At 38.5% G+C, this 18,804-nt stretch overlaps 1 protein-coding gene across 3 annotated transcripts in view; it reads right to left on the bottom strand.

Moving 5' to 3' along the window:
* RABGAP1 (RAB GTPase activating protein 1) overlaps positions 1-18,804 on the bottom strand; it is a 166,931-nt gene that overhangs the window by 111,019 nt on the left and 37,108 nt on the right. For all 3 annotated transcript variants that reach the window (XM_025359966.1, XM_025359967.1, XM_025359968.1), the window contains exons 3-6: positions 11,007-11,241; positions 8,913-9,117; positions 5,877-6,051; positions 5,136-5,293 (exon numbers count right to left, since the gene is read on the bottom strand). In XM_025359966.1, coding sequence (XP_025215751.1) covers positions 5,136-5,293; positions 5,877-6,051; positions 8,913-9,117; positions 11,007-11,241 — 773 coding nt within the window. The remainder of the gene's footprint in view (positions 1-5,135; positions 5,294-5,876; positions 6,052-8,912; positions 9,118-11,006; positions 11,242-18,804) is intronic.

Below are 18,804 nucleotides of genomic sequence, written 5' to 3' on the forward strand. Positions count from 1 at the left end.
CTCAAGCTATCTTCCTGCCTCAACCTCCAGGATACCGAGGATTACAGTTACACGCCGCTATGCCTGGTTAATTTTTTAATTTTTTGTAGAGATGGGTCTTGCTATGTTGCCCAGGCTGGTCTCAAACTCATGGGCTCGAGCAAACCTCCCACCTCGGCCTCCCCAAGTGCTGTGATTACCGATGCGAACCACAGCAAAGTTCTTAAAATGACAGTTTAACAAAATAATCCCCTATTCTCCCACATACCACTTTCTCTAGCTCATTGTTCTCAAAGGTAAATGTCTGTGGCCATCAGTCAATATGCAAAAAATCTAAATTTTATCTTATTTCTGTACAACTTTAAGATAATGGCAATAGAACCATTAGTAGCTACCGTAAATGGCTAGATGAAAGCTCTGAATACCTACTCAAAATTAAAGGTAGCCCTAAACAAATACTAATTTGAAGCCCTTCTGCACTTTATTACTATTTATACTAATTCAAGAACATTTTTGAATACTTCCATTAGAAAATCAAAGAACCTTAGCAAAGAAGTCTAAAAATGACAGAAATGTTCAAAGAAAATCTTTGCATACCAAACTGTTAAATATTTGTGACAGAGTTTTCACAACTCTGAAATGGAAGGGTCTCAATTTTCAACTGCTAATAGATACACTGGTCTCTATGTTCTCTGGATGCTCAAGTAAATATAATCTCATTGTTTAGTAGTTTAAAACAACAACAGATAGAAAGTTGTCTTTGGTGTCCGGAATCTACAGGGCTACAGTAACATGAAGCAGAATGGAGAGTGTAATCAGCGGGTGTGCACCTCACTGAATGCCAGGGTCCTAGATTATATTTCTGGTCTAATAACTACATCATTGAATGTATCCAAGCTGAGAATTTAGTATTTAATTTCTATTGTATAAAATAAGAAACTGAAGTCCAGGCTTAATTTCCCTGGGTTTACCTATAAATAAGCACAATATAAACTACCCAATTTATCTCAGGAGGATGGTAAGTGGATTAAGTAAAACAAAAAAAGAAGTGTTTTGAATGGTGCATTGAATGAAAATGCTCAATTTAGGTCAGGCACGGTGGCTCATGCTTGGAATCCCAGCACTTTGGGAGGCTGAGGTGGGTGGATCATTTGAGGTCAGGAGTTCAAGACCAGCCTGGCCAAATAGTAAAACCCTGTCTCTACTAAAAACACAAAAATTAGCCGGGCATCGCAGCACATGTCTGTAATCCCAGCTACCTGGGAGGCTGAGGCAGGAGAATCACTTGAACCTGGGAGGCAGAGGTTGCCGTGAGCTGAGACTGCGCCACTGCACTCCAGCGTGGGTGAGAAAGAGAGACTCCATCTCAAAAAGAAAAAAAAGTGTGAGACCCTATCTCAACAAACAAACAAATGCTCAGTTTTCCCATGGGCAAAATGGAGAAGCAGGTTTCCAATTATAATTAAATTTAAAAATTGGCCAGGCGCAGTGGCTCATGCCTGTAATCCCAGCAATTTGGGAGGCTGAGGGGGGTGGATCACCTGAAGTTAGGAGTTTGAGACCAGCCTGGCCAACATGGTGAAACCTTGTCTGTACTAAAAGTACAAAAAGTAGGTAGGCGTGGCAGCAGGTACCTATAATCCTAGCTACTCGGGAGGTTGAAGCAGGAGAATTGCTTGAACCCGGGAGAAGGAGGTTGCAGTGAGCCAAGATCGCACCAATGCACTCCAGCCTGAGCAACAAGAGCAAAACTCCGTCTCAAAAAATAATAATAATAATAATTTAAAAATTAGACTTTTTCAGAAATAAGAAGAGCATTATTCTTATCACACTTTGTCTATATTTATGTTAAAGTAAAACCATAGTAAATCTTGTGTTGTGTTATACACAAATATGAGTTGGACAGGGGATAAGTAATATCCATGAACCAACATGTTTTACTACTCTATTCAACATTTAATTTCTACTTTTAAAATTTGCTATTAATATTATACACAATACGTTGAAGAACATTCATGTTAATAATTCTTTGAAAACCTCAATGATTATTTCTGCAGATAAATTCCCATACATATTACAGAATGACTGGATAAGAGGAACTGCATTTGACAAATTTAAATCTGACAAACCAAGGTATATTTTGCTATGATTTCATACATCTAAAGTACTGTTGCGTTAACCTAATACATTTAGGTATAATAATTATTTCGGCATAATTATTATTTAGGTATAATATTTAGGTAAAAATATTTAGGTATAATAGTAAGTAAATAATAGGTTTTATACAATTATATAATAGCATAATAATTATACAACTACTATATAATTTATATGTATAACATACAATTATTATTATACCTAAACATATTTAACCTAATATATTTAGGTACATTGATCATTATACTGAAATAATATATTTAAGTTCCAACCCGGCCAATATGGTGAAACCCCATCTCTACTAAAAAGTACAAAAATTAGCCGGGTGTGGTGGGAGGCGCCTGTAATCCCAACTACTTGGGAGGCTGAGGCAGGAGAACTGCTTGAACCCGGGAGGCGGAGGTTGCAGTGAGCCAAGATCGCACCACTGCCCTCCAGCCTGGGCGACAGAGCGAAACGGTCTCAAAAAAAAAATGAAATTTAAGTTAACACAACAGTATTTATTATAAACCAGAAATTCAGTAAAGTCATGTAGCAAAAGGAAAACAAAGTCCTAACAAACGTGAAAAGCAAATTTGACCATCTAGGGATTTTCTGTAATAGCACTTTGTCAGTATGAGGGTAAATAGAACAAAGATGTTTATGATCATTCTACCTTGAATATGCCTGATTTCAGAAGGAAGAGAAGTTATACTGATACTTCTGAGGGATCTTAATCTTTCCTATTTAATAATTAGAATTTACAGACCAAAATTACATAAATATTTTCAATAAAGAAGAAAAGGCCAGGCGTGGTGAAACATGCCTGTAATCCCAGCACTTTGGGAGGCCAAGGTAAATGGATCACTTGAGGCTGGGAGTTTGAGACCAGCCTGGCCAACACGGCGAAACCCTGTCTCTACTAAAAAATACAAAAAATTAGCCGGGCATGGTGGCAGGCGCGTGTGATCCCAGCTACTCAGGAGGCTGAGGCACGAGAATTGCTTGAACCCGGGAGACGGAGGTTGCAGTGAACCGTGATCGTGCCACTGCATTCCAGTCTTGGTGACAGAGAGAGGCTGTCTCAAAAAAAAAAGAAAGAAAAAATATTTAGTTTAAAGGTTGCTTAACAAGGTAAAAAACTACTTAAAATTATACAGATAATAATTTCCACTTTGCAGGGCACGAAGGTACACTGCAGGAAGGACTATCTCACAGCATTGCTTTGAGAATAGAAATGACCAGGAATGGTGGCTCATGCCTGTAATCCCAACACTTGGACAAGCCAAGACTATCACTTGAGCCCAGGAGTTCAAGACCAACCTGGGCAATGTGGCAAGACGCCATCTCTAGAAAAATTTTTTTAAAAAAGTAGCCAGACATAGTGGTGTGCATCCATGGTCCCTGCTACTCAGGAGGGTGAGGTGGGAGGACTGCTTGAGACCAGAAGGTTGAGGCTGCAGTGAGTCATGTTTGTACCACTGCACTCCAGCCTGAGCAACAGCATTGAGGCGTACCTCAAAAAAAAAAAAAAGAGAGAGAATAGAAATGTATATAATTAGAAAGCACAGAGCACAATGCCTCATACTTTACTCCTCAAAGTTTAAGCTGAACTGTACACTAAATTCGCCACCAGATGGCATGACAATTCCAAAGTCTGAAGAGAGACTAAGAATTATCAGTTTTTCTAATAAATAGTCTAATAAACCAATCACTGTGCTTCTTAATTTAAAAGCAAAATATTAGAAATATTCATAATTTTATATAACTTCATTTTACCAATTTAATGAAGTAGTCATGGAGGAAACAGACATGCAATTATTGATTATAATACAATCATTTTGTGACATGGGCTATAATTTTTAAAAAATCAAGTCATCTTGCAACCACAAAATTTTAAAGTGAGAGAGGGTTTTAGAGTCTAGCCACCTCATTTAATAAATGAGGAAATTATTGACAGATGTAAAGAAACTTGGAAATGGGGACACTGTTAATAGTAACAACAATTAAACTAAAGCTAAGTTTTGACTTCTATTCCATGTTTTTTTCCACCACTCAAAGAATTATCATTACATTTAAAAATTAAAATCAGTGCTTCTAACCCTACAGAAGATTAGACTTCAGATACAGACCTTATTTCTCCCCTTCCAATGTATGCAGATAACTTTACTGGGAAAACCTGACTTGAAAATGCTTAAGATTTTTCGATTACTAATACAAGTAAATCAACCAACTAAAACAAGCAAATACAATCAGTAAAACAAATATAACTACAAATCCAGCTAAGCTTTGGCCATATACATACATATATACACACACGTATATACATATATACACACATATATACACGTGTGTGTGTATGTGTATATACACATGTATATATACATATGTGTATATATACATATGTGTGTGTTTATACACATACACACACACATATATATATATATATTTTTTTTTTTTTGAGATGGAGTTTCGTTCTTGTTGCCCAGGCTGGAGTGCAATGGCAGGATCTCTGCTCACTACAACAACCTCTGCCTCCCAGGTTCAAGCAATTCTCCTGCCTCAGCCTCCTGAGTAGCTGAGATTACAGGCACCTGTCACCACGCCCGGCTAATTTTGTATTTTTAGTAGAGATAAGGTTTCTCCATGTTGGTCAGGCTGGTCTCAAACTCCCGACCTCAGGTGATCTGCCCACCTTAGCCACCCAAAGTGCTGGGATTACAGGCATGAGCCACAGCACCCGGCGCTTTGGCCATATTTTTATGAGCAGTTAGCCACTTGGTATCTGACTAAAAGAAGGTAGTAACATGTTCCCCAAATGACAATTTTTTTAAATTGCTTTAAAATTCTTCAAACTTTGCCTCTGTTAAATTTATGTATTTATTTTCCTTTATCACCCACATTTTTTTAAAAGCCCTCCCTTTAAAAGCAATCATTTTATGGTATGAAAGTTATAATCTGACCTAGAATTTCCCCTGAACCACAGCATGTTAATACATGAATAAAATAAGATTCCCTACCTAAAATAACCTTTACCATCATCTTCTTTTATTTCTAAAGACACAGAGAAGGTAAAGATGTCACTGTCAGGAGTCTGGGGTGCAGCAGTGGCTGAAAGTGGGGTCTGCTTGGCAGAACGGCGGAAGGCAGTGGCAAAACTGTAAAGTATCCGGCTTACCTACAACCAGACATGTTAGGAAATGGGCTGTTATCAAAAGATATAAAATACTTTTATTAAGGATGAAAGGTTACCTACTTTGGAAGGCAATGATTATCTTTATCCCACTTATTTCTTTTGGTAAATTACCTAATTTGTTAGGCCTATAAAGCAAGCAACACTGAAAGTGGTCAGACAAGGGGTTTTAAAAAAGAAATGGTTGTAAGCACTATAAATCCAATTAAAAATCATTTCCTAAATTGTTAGAAACTATCTGAAGATATTACAATGAAAACAGTCCTAACAAGTTCTGATTTAAAAGAATGGTTTGCAAATCTGACAACGTTAGAACCAGAATGCTTACTTAACCCAATCAAAAGTAGCCAACAGGTCTCCTCTGACATTCTTAGTAGTAACAACAAAGTTCTGGTTAATCGATTTTTTAGTTAATTTATATGTCGGCCCATCAGGCTAGAATCACTAAAACACTAGCAGAGAACTTCATCTGGCTCATAAGTGACCATAATAAATACCATAATCATTTCAACCTAGTGAGAGCACTGGTGAAGTTTCATTTGCAGAGAGTTTTCTCTTGAGGACTTACAGCTTCTTGTATTTCACACCGGAAGACGTGTATTCTGAAGAGCTCTGCATTGTAATGACTTTCAGTGAAAGCAAAACAGTCACTCTCAGGAGTTCCATCATGCCCTCTGACACAGAAGAGGATTTTGTAGATAGGGTAGTTTGCTATTTCAGTGTTTGTCTGAGGATCTAAGAGTCTGTTCAGAGAAAAAGATATAGAGATATTAGACGAATTATGAACAATCTGCACTACGTTTATATTAAGATGTGAGACTCATCCTTTCTAGTAAGAAGATCATATATTTGGTATGCTAATATTAACGTTAAATTTTAATAAGTAAGTCCTATGTGAATTCCGGAAGCTATTGATTACATAATTCCATAGTAGTAAAAACTATATGGTATCATGTTTTAGGGAGGCAAACAGAAAGGTATAAAAAATATGAATAAGCACATTTCTTATATAGTCTGCAACAAACTAAAGACAAGATTAACACGTAAATTAGCCTCCCAAAATACACTGAAACTGCGCCTCTGTTTTTTTTTTTTTTTGAGATGGAGTTTTGCTCTTGTTGCCCAGGCTGGAGTGCAATGGCGCGATCTTGGCTCACCGCAACCTCCACCTCCTGGGTTCAAGCGATTCTCCTGCCTCAGCCTCCCAAGTAGCTGGGATTACAGGGATGTGCCACCATGCCTGGCTATTTTTTGTATTTTTAGTAGAGACGGGGCATGTTAGCCAGATGGTCTCAATCTTCTGACCTCAGGTGATCTGCCCGCCTAGGCCTCCCAAAGTGTTGGTATTATAGGCGTGGGCCACCGCACCTGGCGAAGCTGAGTTTCTAATTATCTCCTTTAAAAACGACCTAATCTGCTATGAAAAAATAAAAAAACAAAAAACTGATGTTTTTTCTCAGACTGAAACATGTTTTTTTTTTTATTCATGAAAAATAAAGACAGAGATTATACAAAATGCTAACTCAAAAAAAAAATCATGAATAAAAGCAAAAGAATGCCATTCAGTAAAAAATCAAAGGGATAGCATTCATTCAAAAATCTACTTATTCAACGAATATTTATGTGATACCTAAAACATTCCAGACTCTATTCAGGGCACTAAGGCACAACTATGAAAGGTCTAAAAAGAAACTACGCAATTTCAACGCTACGTGGGTAGAGCCATTAATGGGGAAAGCCTAGAAGGCCTTGCTCATCACGGAAATACCTAGGAAGAAGATCTAATGCAAGTTTGAAAGCACTTTCATGAAAACTCTGAAAATGTGGGGTAAGACCAACTAGCTTTCTAACTTTTTTTATAAAATTAAAAATATATTAAAGTATAACTCCAGTTAGAGGAATGAGTATTGACTAAGAAACATTTAGAAATGAATGCTAAACAAATTTTATTAATAGTTTATCATTAATAAATAGAATTTGTGAGTCTTTGTGAAATAGTTCTTTAAATACTTCAGGGGAAAAATTACATATACAGATTATTTTACTACAATCAACAGACAGCTATTACTCTGTCACCATGAAAGTCCAAAATACTTCTGAGGATACTGAGAAATGGACACTCTATATACTGCTGATAAAAGTATAAACTGGATCAATATTTCTAGATGGCTAGTTGGCAATGTTATCAGAAGCAATAAAAACAGACAAACTCATTAAGTTTACTTCTAGGAATTTATCCTAAGGAAATCAACAGAAGTCTAAAAAGATTGAGCTCAAAGATACCTATTTCTAAAACACTGATATTCCCGTATAATTAAAATTAGCTATCATTAGTCATGCTTTTTTCTCTGAAAGATAAAAACCTTAAGATGTCTAATATAAGAGATGGGTTATTTATGTATAACCCATTAATGTGCCATCATAAATTAAAATTTTTAATCATATTTACTGGCATGAAAAGAGGTTTATGATAAAAAACTAAGTACAAGATGGTATGGACAGTTCCACTGTTGTTCAAAAAAAGTTGATTCTAACAGTTGTATAATTACGTACGTATATATATGCAGGTATATTCACACATACATAGACATATACACATACCAATATGCAAAGATCTTAATAAGCCAAGATGTTAACTGTATTTATTAGTGGTAGAGTAGAATTAAGGCTATTTTATGTGGTAATTTAAATAAGCATGAATCTTTGGTAACAGCAGAAAAAAATTTATTTTAGCTGCACTCGTCTGACTTATTGAGCAACTGTATATTTAGCTGGTTGATACAGACATCTGGTTAGCTATCTGCAATTGTTATTTGTTCTATTAGTATAAACAGCCATTTCTAGAGGCTTCTCTGTGCCTCAGTTTTTTCATCTTTTTTTCCTTTTGTTTTGTTGAGAGAGGGTCTCACTTTGTCACTCAGTCTGGAGTGAAGTGGCATGATCACAGCTCACTGCAGCCTTCAACTCCCAGGCTCAGGTGATCCTCCCATTTCAGGCTCCTGAGTAGCTGGAACTACAGGTGCGTGCGACCATGCCTGGCTAATTTTTTTATGTTTTGTAGAGACAGGGTTTCACCATGTTGCCCAGGCTGGTCTCGAACCCCTGAACTTAAGTGATCAACCCCTCTCAGCCTCTCAAAGTGCTGGGATTACAGGCATGAACCACTGCACCTGGCCAGTTTTCTCATAAAAATTAAGGGGTGTACTGGTATAGTTAATATTTAACAATAAATTTTTGTAACTTTCAAACTCAGCATGAAACTCCATTTTGAACTAATGTGTCAAGCTTGTATTTTCATCAAAGGAACATGGAAAATATAATCTTTTAGGCTGACTCATGTCAATGTATTTCATTTATCCCCAAAACATTGAAAGTCTAATGTACTACACATGACTAGGAAGAGGATGAAAAACTATTACAAATAAGTGACCATTTTTCACAAAGGTTACAGTCCTTGGAAGACATAACATGAGTGTCAGGTAAATGAAACATTACACAAGTAAAGTAAGTATTAATATGTATTTTATTCACTATTGCTTCTTTCTAAAGCAACAGGTCAGAGATCTGATGTAAATACTAAAATATTTCAATAAACCAGTCTCACCTCACAATTCCTTCAGATACATTTGGCACTGAAAGGGTAACATTTAGTGAAATCTGACACTGGCTTCTTAAGATGGACATCATCCTTAAGGCTTCCACTTCACTCCTGGGAGCATTTACTGAGGCACAGCCTAAGTAAGTCAGTTTACTGAAAACTACACTGTCCTCATCAGCCACTGGTGTGAAAGGACTTGAAGCTTCAGAATCTGAAAGAAACAAAGAATAAGGAAGTGATTATTTTCACTTTGATATTTTGTTGATATGATTAGCAAGTAAAAATCTGCAAGTAACATTTAGGGTCTAAAATTAAGTATTACGCCGGGCGCGGTGGCTCACGCCTGTAATCCCAGCACTTTGGGAGGCCGAGGCGGGCGGATCACAAGGTCAGGAGATCGAGACCACAGTGAAACCCTGTCTCTACTAAAAGTACAAAAAAATTAGCCGGGCGCGGTGGCGGGCGCCTGTAGTCCCAGCTACTTAGGAGGCTGAGGCAGGAGAATGGCGTGAACCCGGGAGGCGGAGCTTGCAGTGAGCCGAGATCGCGCCACTGCACTCCAGCCTGGGTGACAGAGCGAGACTCCGTCTCAAAAAAAATAAAATAAAAAAATAAAAAAAACTTAAGTATTAATGAGATAATATGCCATACCCTAAAAGAAATGCCCATGAAAGCCAGAAATCTCACACTAGAACTCTGTCAGAAACACCAAGATTTTTAGGTACAGGTTGAGTATCCTAAATTCAAAACTCTGAAATATGAAATGTTTCAAATTTCAAAACCTTTTGAGCACCTACATGACACTTAAAATAAATACTATTTGGGGAATTTCAGATTTCTAATTATTGGATTTGGGGTGCTCAGCAGGCAATTATATGCATATTTCTTTTTTTTTTTTTTTTTTTTTTTTTTTTGTGAGACGGAGTCTCGCTCTGTCGCCCGGGCTGGAGTGCAGTGGCCGGATCTCAGCTCACTGCAAGGCATATTTCAAAATCCAAAAACATCTGAAATCTGAAACACTTCTGGTCCCAAGCATTTCAGACAAAGGATACTCAAAATATAGTGCTATTAAAGTCAGTCTCAATCAGATTCAGATTTGATTCACTTTTCTGCCTCTTCTAATTTGTTTTGACTTTGTAATTTACATTTAGGTCAAATATACATTTAGTATTTTTTCACTCTGAAAACTCCTATCTCTGATTGTCATTTTTGTTTTTTTTTTTGAGACAGAGTCTCACTCTGTCGCCAGGCTGAAGTGCAGTGGGACAATCTCGGCTCATTGCAACCTCTGCCTCCTGGTTTCAAACAATGCCCCTGCCTCAGCCTCCCAAGTAGCTGTGACTACAGGTGCGCACCACCACACCTGGCTAATTTTTTGTATTTTAATAGAGACAGGGTTTCACCATGTTGGCCAGGATGGTCCTGATCTCCTGACCTTGTGATCCGCCTGCCTCGGCCTCCCAACGTGCTGGGATTACAGGCGTGAGCCACCACGCCTGGCCTAATTGTCATCTTTCTGACCTGCACTGTTACAGTTATTTCTCTTATTCATCATCTTAGCCACTTCATTATGTTCTCTCAATCTCTTTGGCGTTCCTTTCCCAATAACATCTATAGTTTTAACACCTTGCTTTTCCAAATGAGCCTTTAAGTTGTCCTTCTCCTCCCATACTATGTCTTTCTGCCCCATGCTCTAGTCTTCCTTTTTCAACTTGGCAACTGCTCCTATAGAGCTATACAGGTCTGGAGCAAACATCTGTTCACCCAGAATTATCCCTCCATTTCTCAAATATTGTACTCATATTCCTTCTTTCTTTGAAAAGTCTTTAAGCATTCTGGGGGGGAAAAAAAAAAAGATTCCCTCTGTTTCCTTTAGTTATATTTTCTCTTTCCTTGGTACAACTGAAATACATTTAAAAGGAAATCAGAATGGTATATATATTTTTACTCCTCTCACATCCCTTTAGATTTAGAATTTAGAGATTCTAGAGAATGTAGACAATGGTTTTTGCCTGTTCTAAATAAAACCTAGTACAGGGTGGACACTCACATATTAAAAACAATAACCTTCAGTTACGCAAGCAATGCAGCAATCCTAACCTCCTTGTCCAGGTTTCACTGGCAGGCTCATCTCTGGTTTCTGGAGCCCTACTAATGGCACAGGGTTAATGGTGGATGAAGCGGAGAGCTGATCAGAAAGAGGCCCATCTCCTTCACCATCCAGTTGTGACCTTTTCACAGGCTCCTTTTCCCCTGGCTGGTCGTCCATTGGAGGATCCATCAGTACATCTGCTAGCTCTTTTTGCAGCTGCTGTTCACTTCCATTCCCTACAATCTAAGGGTCACAAATACATGCAATCAGCAAAGTGAGAAAGATTAGCCAGTACTGATTAAAATGGGTCCACATTCCAAAGAAAATCATTAGCATTTCTTTTGATACAAAGATATCTTCTGAATTTTTTTTAAAAATAGAATAAATCAAGATCTGCAACAAACAAGGGCGCAGCTGCTCTCTCAATTTATATAGTTTTTCATGAAAAAGTACATAGTGAACTTGAGACTAATACCCAGAAATATATGCGATAGCCTGCCAATGTTATTAAAGTATTTTACTGTGTCCTAAACTAACAATAATTAAAAGATTTATAATTTTGTCTGATAAGAAATAATGCTTTTAAGAAGAACATCTTAGTGTCTCCTCTAGCCCTTAAGGAAAAAGGGAAAATGTGCTTGCTTCCAAAAGATATCAACAGAAACATACATATTAGGCAATATATTTTCACAGGTATTTTACCACTTCTGTCATATGCAAGTCTCTTGTATTTCTGAGGAAGACTTACATGATATGAACAAGTTCTGAAAGTTCTGAAACACTTGAGTAAAGCTGACATGAACATACAAAATAGTCCTGAGAAATAAAAGCACTCTATTTCAATATCAAGTAACTTTATGGAGTCATGATGGGTTATTACTAGTTCCTCAACAAGGAAGCAAGTAAGTGCAAAATCAAGTGGAGACTGGTCAATGCCAAGGAAAACCACAAGTGACACAACACAGTGTTGTCACTAAATGCTTAAGAAATACTAAAAAAATTAACAAAAAAAAATTGAGATAGAAAAATGAAGTCATGGGAAAAGAGAGGGAGCCCTGATTTAGGAGGCTTTCTGAAGACTAAAATCTAACAAAAAGTTAAATTCGTCAGGGCTAAGAGAATGAGGCCTACCCTAGCAAAATTAACACAGAGGCTAGGAAGCAAAATTCCAATAACAGAGGTAGGTATCTCTGGGCTACCAAGAAATCCAATTCAAGTATTTTTATTGATTCGGGCTTTCATAATTCCATAAACTTCAAGTCTCTTGTGCTGCAAATTATAATTGAGAAAAAGACAAGTCTTTTTTGCTGACATTCTCCCAAGGAAATTCCAACACTTCAAGTACTTTTGCCTTAGAAATAAAGACCTCTTTCTTGGCTTCAATGACAATTTCTGTTTCTGTGAATTTCATTTCATGTTTGGAGTTATTGCTAATGGAAGTACAAGCGGGCTGAGTAATTTTAACCCTTTGTTAAATCAGATTCTACACATACACAAGTGCAACTGAATTTCTTTTCTCAGAAGTTCTGCTTTAAAAAGTTGGGATTTTTTTCTTTTTTTTTTTTTAATGGGCACAGTGGCTCACGCCTATAATCCCAGCACTTTGAGAGGCTGAGGTGGGCAGACTGCTTGACCTCAGGAGTTCGAGACCAGCCTGGGCAACATGGTGAAACCCCATCTCTACCAAAAATACAAAAATTAGCCATGCGTGGTAGCATGTGCCTGTGGTCCCAGCTACTGGGAGGCTGAGGTGGGAGGATCGCTGGAGCCCGTGGAGTTGAGGCTGCAGTGACCTCAGATCACGCCACCGCATTCCAGTCTGGGTGACAAAGCAAAACTCTGTCGCAAAAACTTTTTTTTAAAAGAGACACCATATCACTATGTTGCCCAGGGTGGACTTGAACTCCTGGGCTCAAGTGATCCTCCCACATCAGCCTCCCAAGTAACTGTGACTACAGGCAGTGCCACCATGACCAGCTTAAAAAGTTCTTAAAGCACCTAAAAATCAAACTAAAGCTTAGATCCAATTAGCCTCTTTTCAAAACTGGAGAGGAAATACTGTATCACCTGCAGTAAGCAAAAGACAGCCCAAGTGAACCTAAACTAACTTTTCTAAGGGTAGGGAGAAATATAGGAGTAGAGTTATATAGCTTCCCAAAAGCAGATGAGAGAAGATATTAGATTCTCTGTTGAAGCAATTAGTAACTACAATTGGGAATGCAACTGTAATTGAAGAAAGACATAATACGTGCTATGAAGTACTGTTTTGCTCTTTGGCTTATGAATAAACCCAAGTTTTCTGTTGGGATAGGCTGCCTACGTTGTAACATATTTACCAATCACAGAAATGTAGCTAACCCTAAAATAAAACATGTTTATATATTTGCCTTGTGTTTATACATGTTTATCTTGCATTCTTCCCTACTTTATAAATTTTATAAACATAAGAACTGTCTTCAATGTCCTTAACTCTTCCTTAAAAACTAGGAAAAAGTAATGTACACACACAAAATAGTTTTAAGAGTGGTTTAAAGATAGTAACCTAACAAATGCCTTGAATAATCTTATCAAATACAATACTCAACAATTATCATGTTAGATGGTTTGTGAACCTTCAATGCAATTCCAAATTACTACCTGTGACAGTATAGTACACATACTTTTTTTTTTTTTTTTTTGAGGCACAGTCTCACTCTGTGTGTTGCCCAGGCTGGAGTGCAGTGACACAATCTCGGCTTAGTGCAACCTCTGCCTCCCAGGTTCAGCTGATTCTTCTGCCTCAACATCCCAAGTAGTTGGGATTACAGGCACGTGCCAACACACCCAGCTAGTTTTTGTATTTTTAGTAGAGACGGGGTTTCGTCATGTTGGCCAGGCTGGTCTTGAACTCCTGACCTCAAGTGATCCACCCACCTTGGCCTCCCAAAGTGCTGGGATTACAGTCGTGAGCCACTATGCCCGGCCAATATACTTTAATCAATTAAGTTATTTTTTATTTTTAAGACAGTCAACTAATTTTGTCTAAACCAAGCTGGGAAACATTCAGCAGTGCCTTTCAAGGTTCTGAAACTTTGACATGCATCAGAATCACCAGGAGAGCTTGTTGAAACAGACTGTTGGGCCCTACCTGAGTTTCCAATTAAGTAAGTCTGGGGTGGTACTCAATAATTTGAATTTCTAAAAAATTTCCAGATCACAGTGATGCTGCTAGTCTAGGAACTGCACTCTGAGAAACAATCTTAGGTTAATGATTTTTGACCATCACGATCCAAAAAAATTATCAGTATTACTAGGTAATATGAAATGAACAAAAGCATGTAATATCTAGTATGGTATCTGTCACACAGTCAACATTAATACATATTAATCTTTTTTCAGAAGTTCTGCTTTAAAAAGTTGGTTTTTTGCTGGGTGCAGTGGCTCAAACCTATAATCCCAGCACTTGGAGAGGCCGAGGCAGGCAGATTACTTGAGGCCAGGAGTTCTAGACCAGTCTGGCCAACATGGCACAACCCTGTCTCCACTAAAAAATACAAAAGTCAGCCAGGCATTGTGGCATGCACCTGTAGTCCCAACTACTCAGGAGGCTTAAAGAGTTAAAGAGGAGAATCGTTGAACCTGGGGGAGCGGAGGTTGCAGTGAGCCAAGATTGCACCACTGCACCCCAGTCTGGGCGACAGAGTGAGACTCTATCTCAAACAAACAAACAAACAAACAAAAAACCTCCACAGATGATTCTGATACACAGAATCACTGAGAAACACTGCCTCAAATCAAAATCCCAAAGTATGATGCCAAGATAGTATTTACCAGACGGTCCACATATGCATTAAAATACATATGGTACTTTTTGAAAATGCAAATCCCTTGACTTCATCCAAGAAAAACCTCTGTGCATGGGCCCCAAGAATCTATATTCTGCACCCCATGAGACGTTCACATGTAACAAAGTTTGAGAACCACTAGGCTAGGAACTTACACAGTTCATTTATTTTCTAATATGAATGATTCATTATGATAAAAGGACTAACTGCGAATGACTGTTACTTTTGGCACATGCTTATCTCCACTAGAGAGGCTAGGAAAGTTGCCTATTTAGTTTCCAGCCTCCCTTACGGCTACATTTATTTTCTAATATGAATGGTTCATTATGATAAAAGGACTAACTGCGAATGACTGTTACTTTTGGCACATGCCCATCTCCACTAGAGAGGCTAGAAAAGTTGCCTATTTAGTTTCCAGCCTCCCTTACGGCTATGGCTTACCATATAACACAATTTTAGCCTTTCAGATGTAAACAGAAATTGGCTGGGAAGCTTCTGGAAGACTGTTGATTTTCCCAATAAAATAAATGAGCATGACTGGTGTTACCCCCTTTCTCTCTTCTTCTTGCCTTGGAACATGCATATAGAACCGTGGGGGATGTACTATGAATGAGGTGACACAGAACAAAATGTCAGTAAACCAAGTCAAGCACAGTGGCCTGTGCCTGCAGTCCCAGCTACTCAGGAGGCTGTGGGGAAGGATCACTTGAGGCCAGTCTGGGCAACATAAGGAGACCCCCTATCTTAAAAAAGAGTCAGTGAGCCAAAAATCAATGAGCAGATAAAAGAAATTGGGTCCTTAATGGTATAGATCAGAAGTTAAGAAACATTTTCTTTAAAGGGCCAGATAATAAATATTTTAGGCTTTGCAGGCTTTATATGTAGTCTCTCTTGCAGCTACTCAACTCTGACTTTGTAGCATGAAAGCAGCCATAAACAATGTGTAAACAAACTAATGTGGCTATGTTCCAATTACACTTTATTTACAAAAACAGGTGGCAGGCCAGATTGGGCCAGCAGGCTATAGTCTGTTGAACCCTGGTATGGATGAACAAGTTAAACCAACTAGCAACTGCCTATGTCCAGACTTCTTATAGCAGAAAAATAAACCCACTCTTAGTAGGGCTCTCTTCCTTGCTGCCAATAGCATTCCTAACAGATACCACAATCATCTCTAAAATAAATGTAGTTTCAGGTAAAGTAATGAAAACACTGTGGTATTAGTGAAAAGGCAAATATATAGATCAATGGCACAGAACAGAGTCCAGAAATAGATGTGCATATATGGCCAACTGATTTTCAACAAATTGTCAAGGTTATTAAATGGAGAAAGTGAAAAAACAAATGAAGCTGGAACATTTAATCTGACATCTATATGCAAGTACATGAATCTCAAGAGTTCACATCATATACAAAAAATTAACTCAAAAAGGATTACAAACCTAAGTGTGCCATAAAACTATAAAGCACACAGAATAAAACACAGGAGAAATCTTTGTGACATAGAGATTTCTTAGGACACAAAAAGTACGAATCATAAAAGAAAAACTTGAGAACATGAACTTCATTAAAATTAGAAAGTTCTGCTCAAAAGAAACTCTTAAGAGAATGAAAAGATAAGCCAGAGAAAATATTTGCAGGTCATATATCTGATGAAGGACTTCTATCTAGAATACACAGAGAACTCTTAAGAAGAAAACAAACTACCCAATTAAAGCGGATCACGAGGTCAGGAGATCGAGACCATCCTGGCTAACCCGGTGAAACCCCGTCTCTACTAAAAAATACAAAAAAAACTAGCCGGGCGAGGTGGCGGGTGCCTGTAGTCCCAGCTACTCGGGAGGCTGAGGCAGGAGAATGGCGTCGACCCGGGAGGCGGAGCTTGCAGTGAGCTGAGATCCGGCCACTGCACTCCAGCCTGGGCGNTAAAAAATACAAAAAACTAGCCAGGTGAGGTGGCGGGCGCCTGTAGTCCCAGCTACTCGGGAGGCTGAGGCAGGAGAATATTGCGTAAACCTGGGAGGCAGAGCTTGCAGTGAGCTGAGATCCGGCCACTGCACTCCAGCCTGGGCGACAGAGCGAGACTCCGTCTCAAAAAAAAAAAGCACATTTCACCAAAGATACACAGATGGCAAATTAGCACATAAAAATAAACTCAACATCACTAGCCATCAGGGAAATAAAAATTATAATAGGATGCCTCTAAACCCCTAAAAGAATGACTATAGTCTGGGCGCGGTGGTTCATGCCTATGATCCCAGCACTTTAGGAGGCTGAGGCAGGTGGACTGTCTGTCTCTAGGAGTTTGAAACTAGCCTGGGCAACACGGTGAGACCCCGACTCTACAAAAATTTTAAAAATTAGCCAGAGGCATTGGCACACACGTTGGTCCCAGCTACTCAGGAGGCTGAGGTGGGAGGATCACTTGAACGCAGGAGGTTGAGGCTGCAGTGAGACTACGCCACTGATATCTAGCCTGGGCAACAGAGTGAGACCCTGTTTAAAATAAAATAATGGGCCGGGCGCGGTGGCTCAAGCCTGTAATCCCAGCACTTTGGGAGGCCGAGACGGGCGGATCATGAGGTCAGGAGATCGAGACCATCCTGGCTAACACGGTGAAACCCTGTCTCTACTAAAAAAAATACAAAAAAACTAGCCGGGTGAGGTGGCGGGCGCCTGTAGTCCCAGCTACTCAGGAGGCTGAGGCAGGAGAATGGCGTGAACCCAGGAGGTGGAGCTTGCAGTGAGCTGAGATCGCGCCACTGCACTCCAGCCTGGGCGGCAGAGTGAGACTCCGTCTCAAAAAATAAATAAATAAATAAATAAAAAATAAAATAAAATAAAATAAAATAATGTAACATAAAATAAAATGAATGACTAAAATTCAAAACAATTCTGACAACAGAAGGGCTGGCAAGAACAAGGAGCAACTAGAAACTCTCGTATATTGCTGTTGGGAATGCAAAATGGTCTAGTCACATTATCCATTTTTTATAAGGTTTTATAAGGTTAAACATTACACTTACCATATGACTCACTCTTAGGTATTATTTACTCAAGAAAAATAAAAACATATGTCTACACAAAAATGTTTGCAAATTATTTTTTGAGAGACAGGGTTTTTCTCTACTGACTAAGCTGCAGGAGAGTGGCACAATCATAACTCACTGCAGCCTCAAACTTCTGGGCTCAAGCTGTCTTCCCATCTCAGCCTCCCAAGTTGCTGAGATTACAGGAACACACCACCAATGCCTGGCTGCAAATGTTAATGCATTATTCATAAAGCCAAAAACTGAATACAACCCAAATGTTTATTCACTGGTGAGTGGATTAATAAAAAGATTCTTATACATCTATAAAATGGAATAAGCAATAAAAAGGAATAAACTACTAATACACACAATAACATGGACAAATCTCAAAAGCATTATTCTATGTAAAAGAAGCCAGACACAAAAGGACTACATACTGTATGACTCCACTTATCTGGCATTCTGGAAAAGGCAAAACTATAGGGACAGAAATCAGATCACTGGTTACCAGGGAAGGGGAATAAAGGTATGACTATACAGAAGCACAGAGGGACTTTTGGGAGTAATAAAAGTATTCTCCATCTTGACTATGCTGGTCGTTACATGAGACTTTACATTTGTTAAAACTCAGGACTGTACAACTAAGAGGGTTGCATTTTATTGGTATAAATTGTATCTAAAAAATCTGACCTAAAACAAAACAGAAAAAGTATGATTTCCACAAAAGATGCAATTTGAGAAGACAACTGTTCCTTTTTTCTATCTACCCTCCTAAAGGTGCTCATTCAGGATTCTGTCTTTGGCATTAACTTCATGTTATTAGACTCTTCTATGCCACTGTACGGTATCTACTCCCAACACCATACAAACAATCCCAAATCTATACCTAAAATCCCTTCCTCAACTGTCTACTGGATAGATACCTTCAGTCGGATATATCAAACTTATTC

The sequence above is a fragment of the Theropithecus gelada genome, chromosome 15 (genome assembly GCF_003255815.1).
Source record: "Theropithecus gelada isolate Dixy chromosome 15, Tgel_1.0, whole genome shotgun sequence".
Lineage (NCBI taxonomy): Eukaryota > Metazoa > Chordata > Mammalia > Primates > Cercopithecidae > Theropithecus > Theropithecus gelada.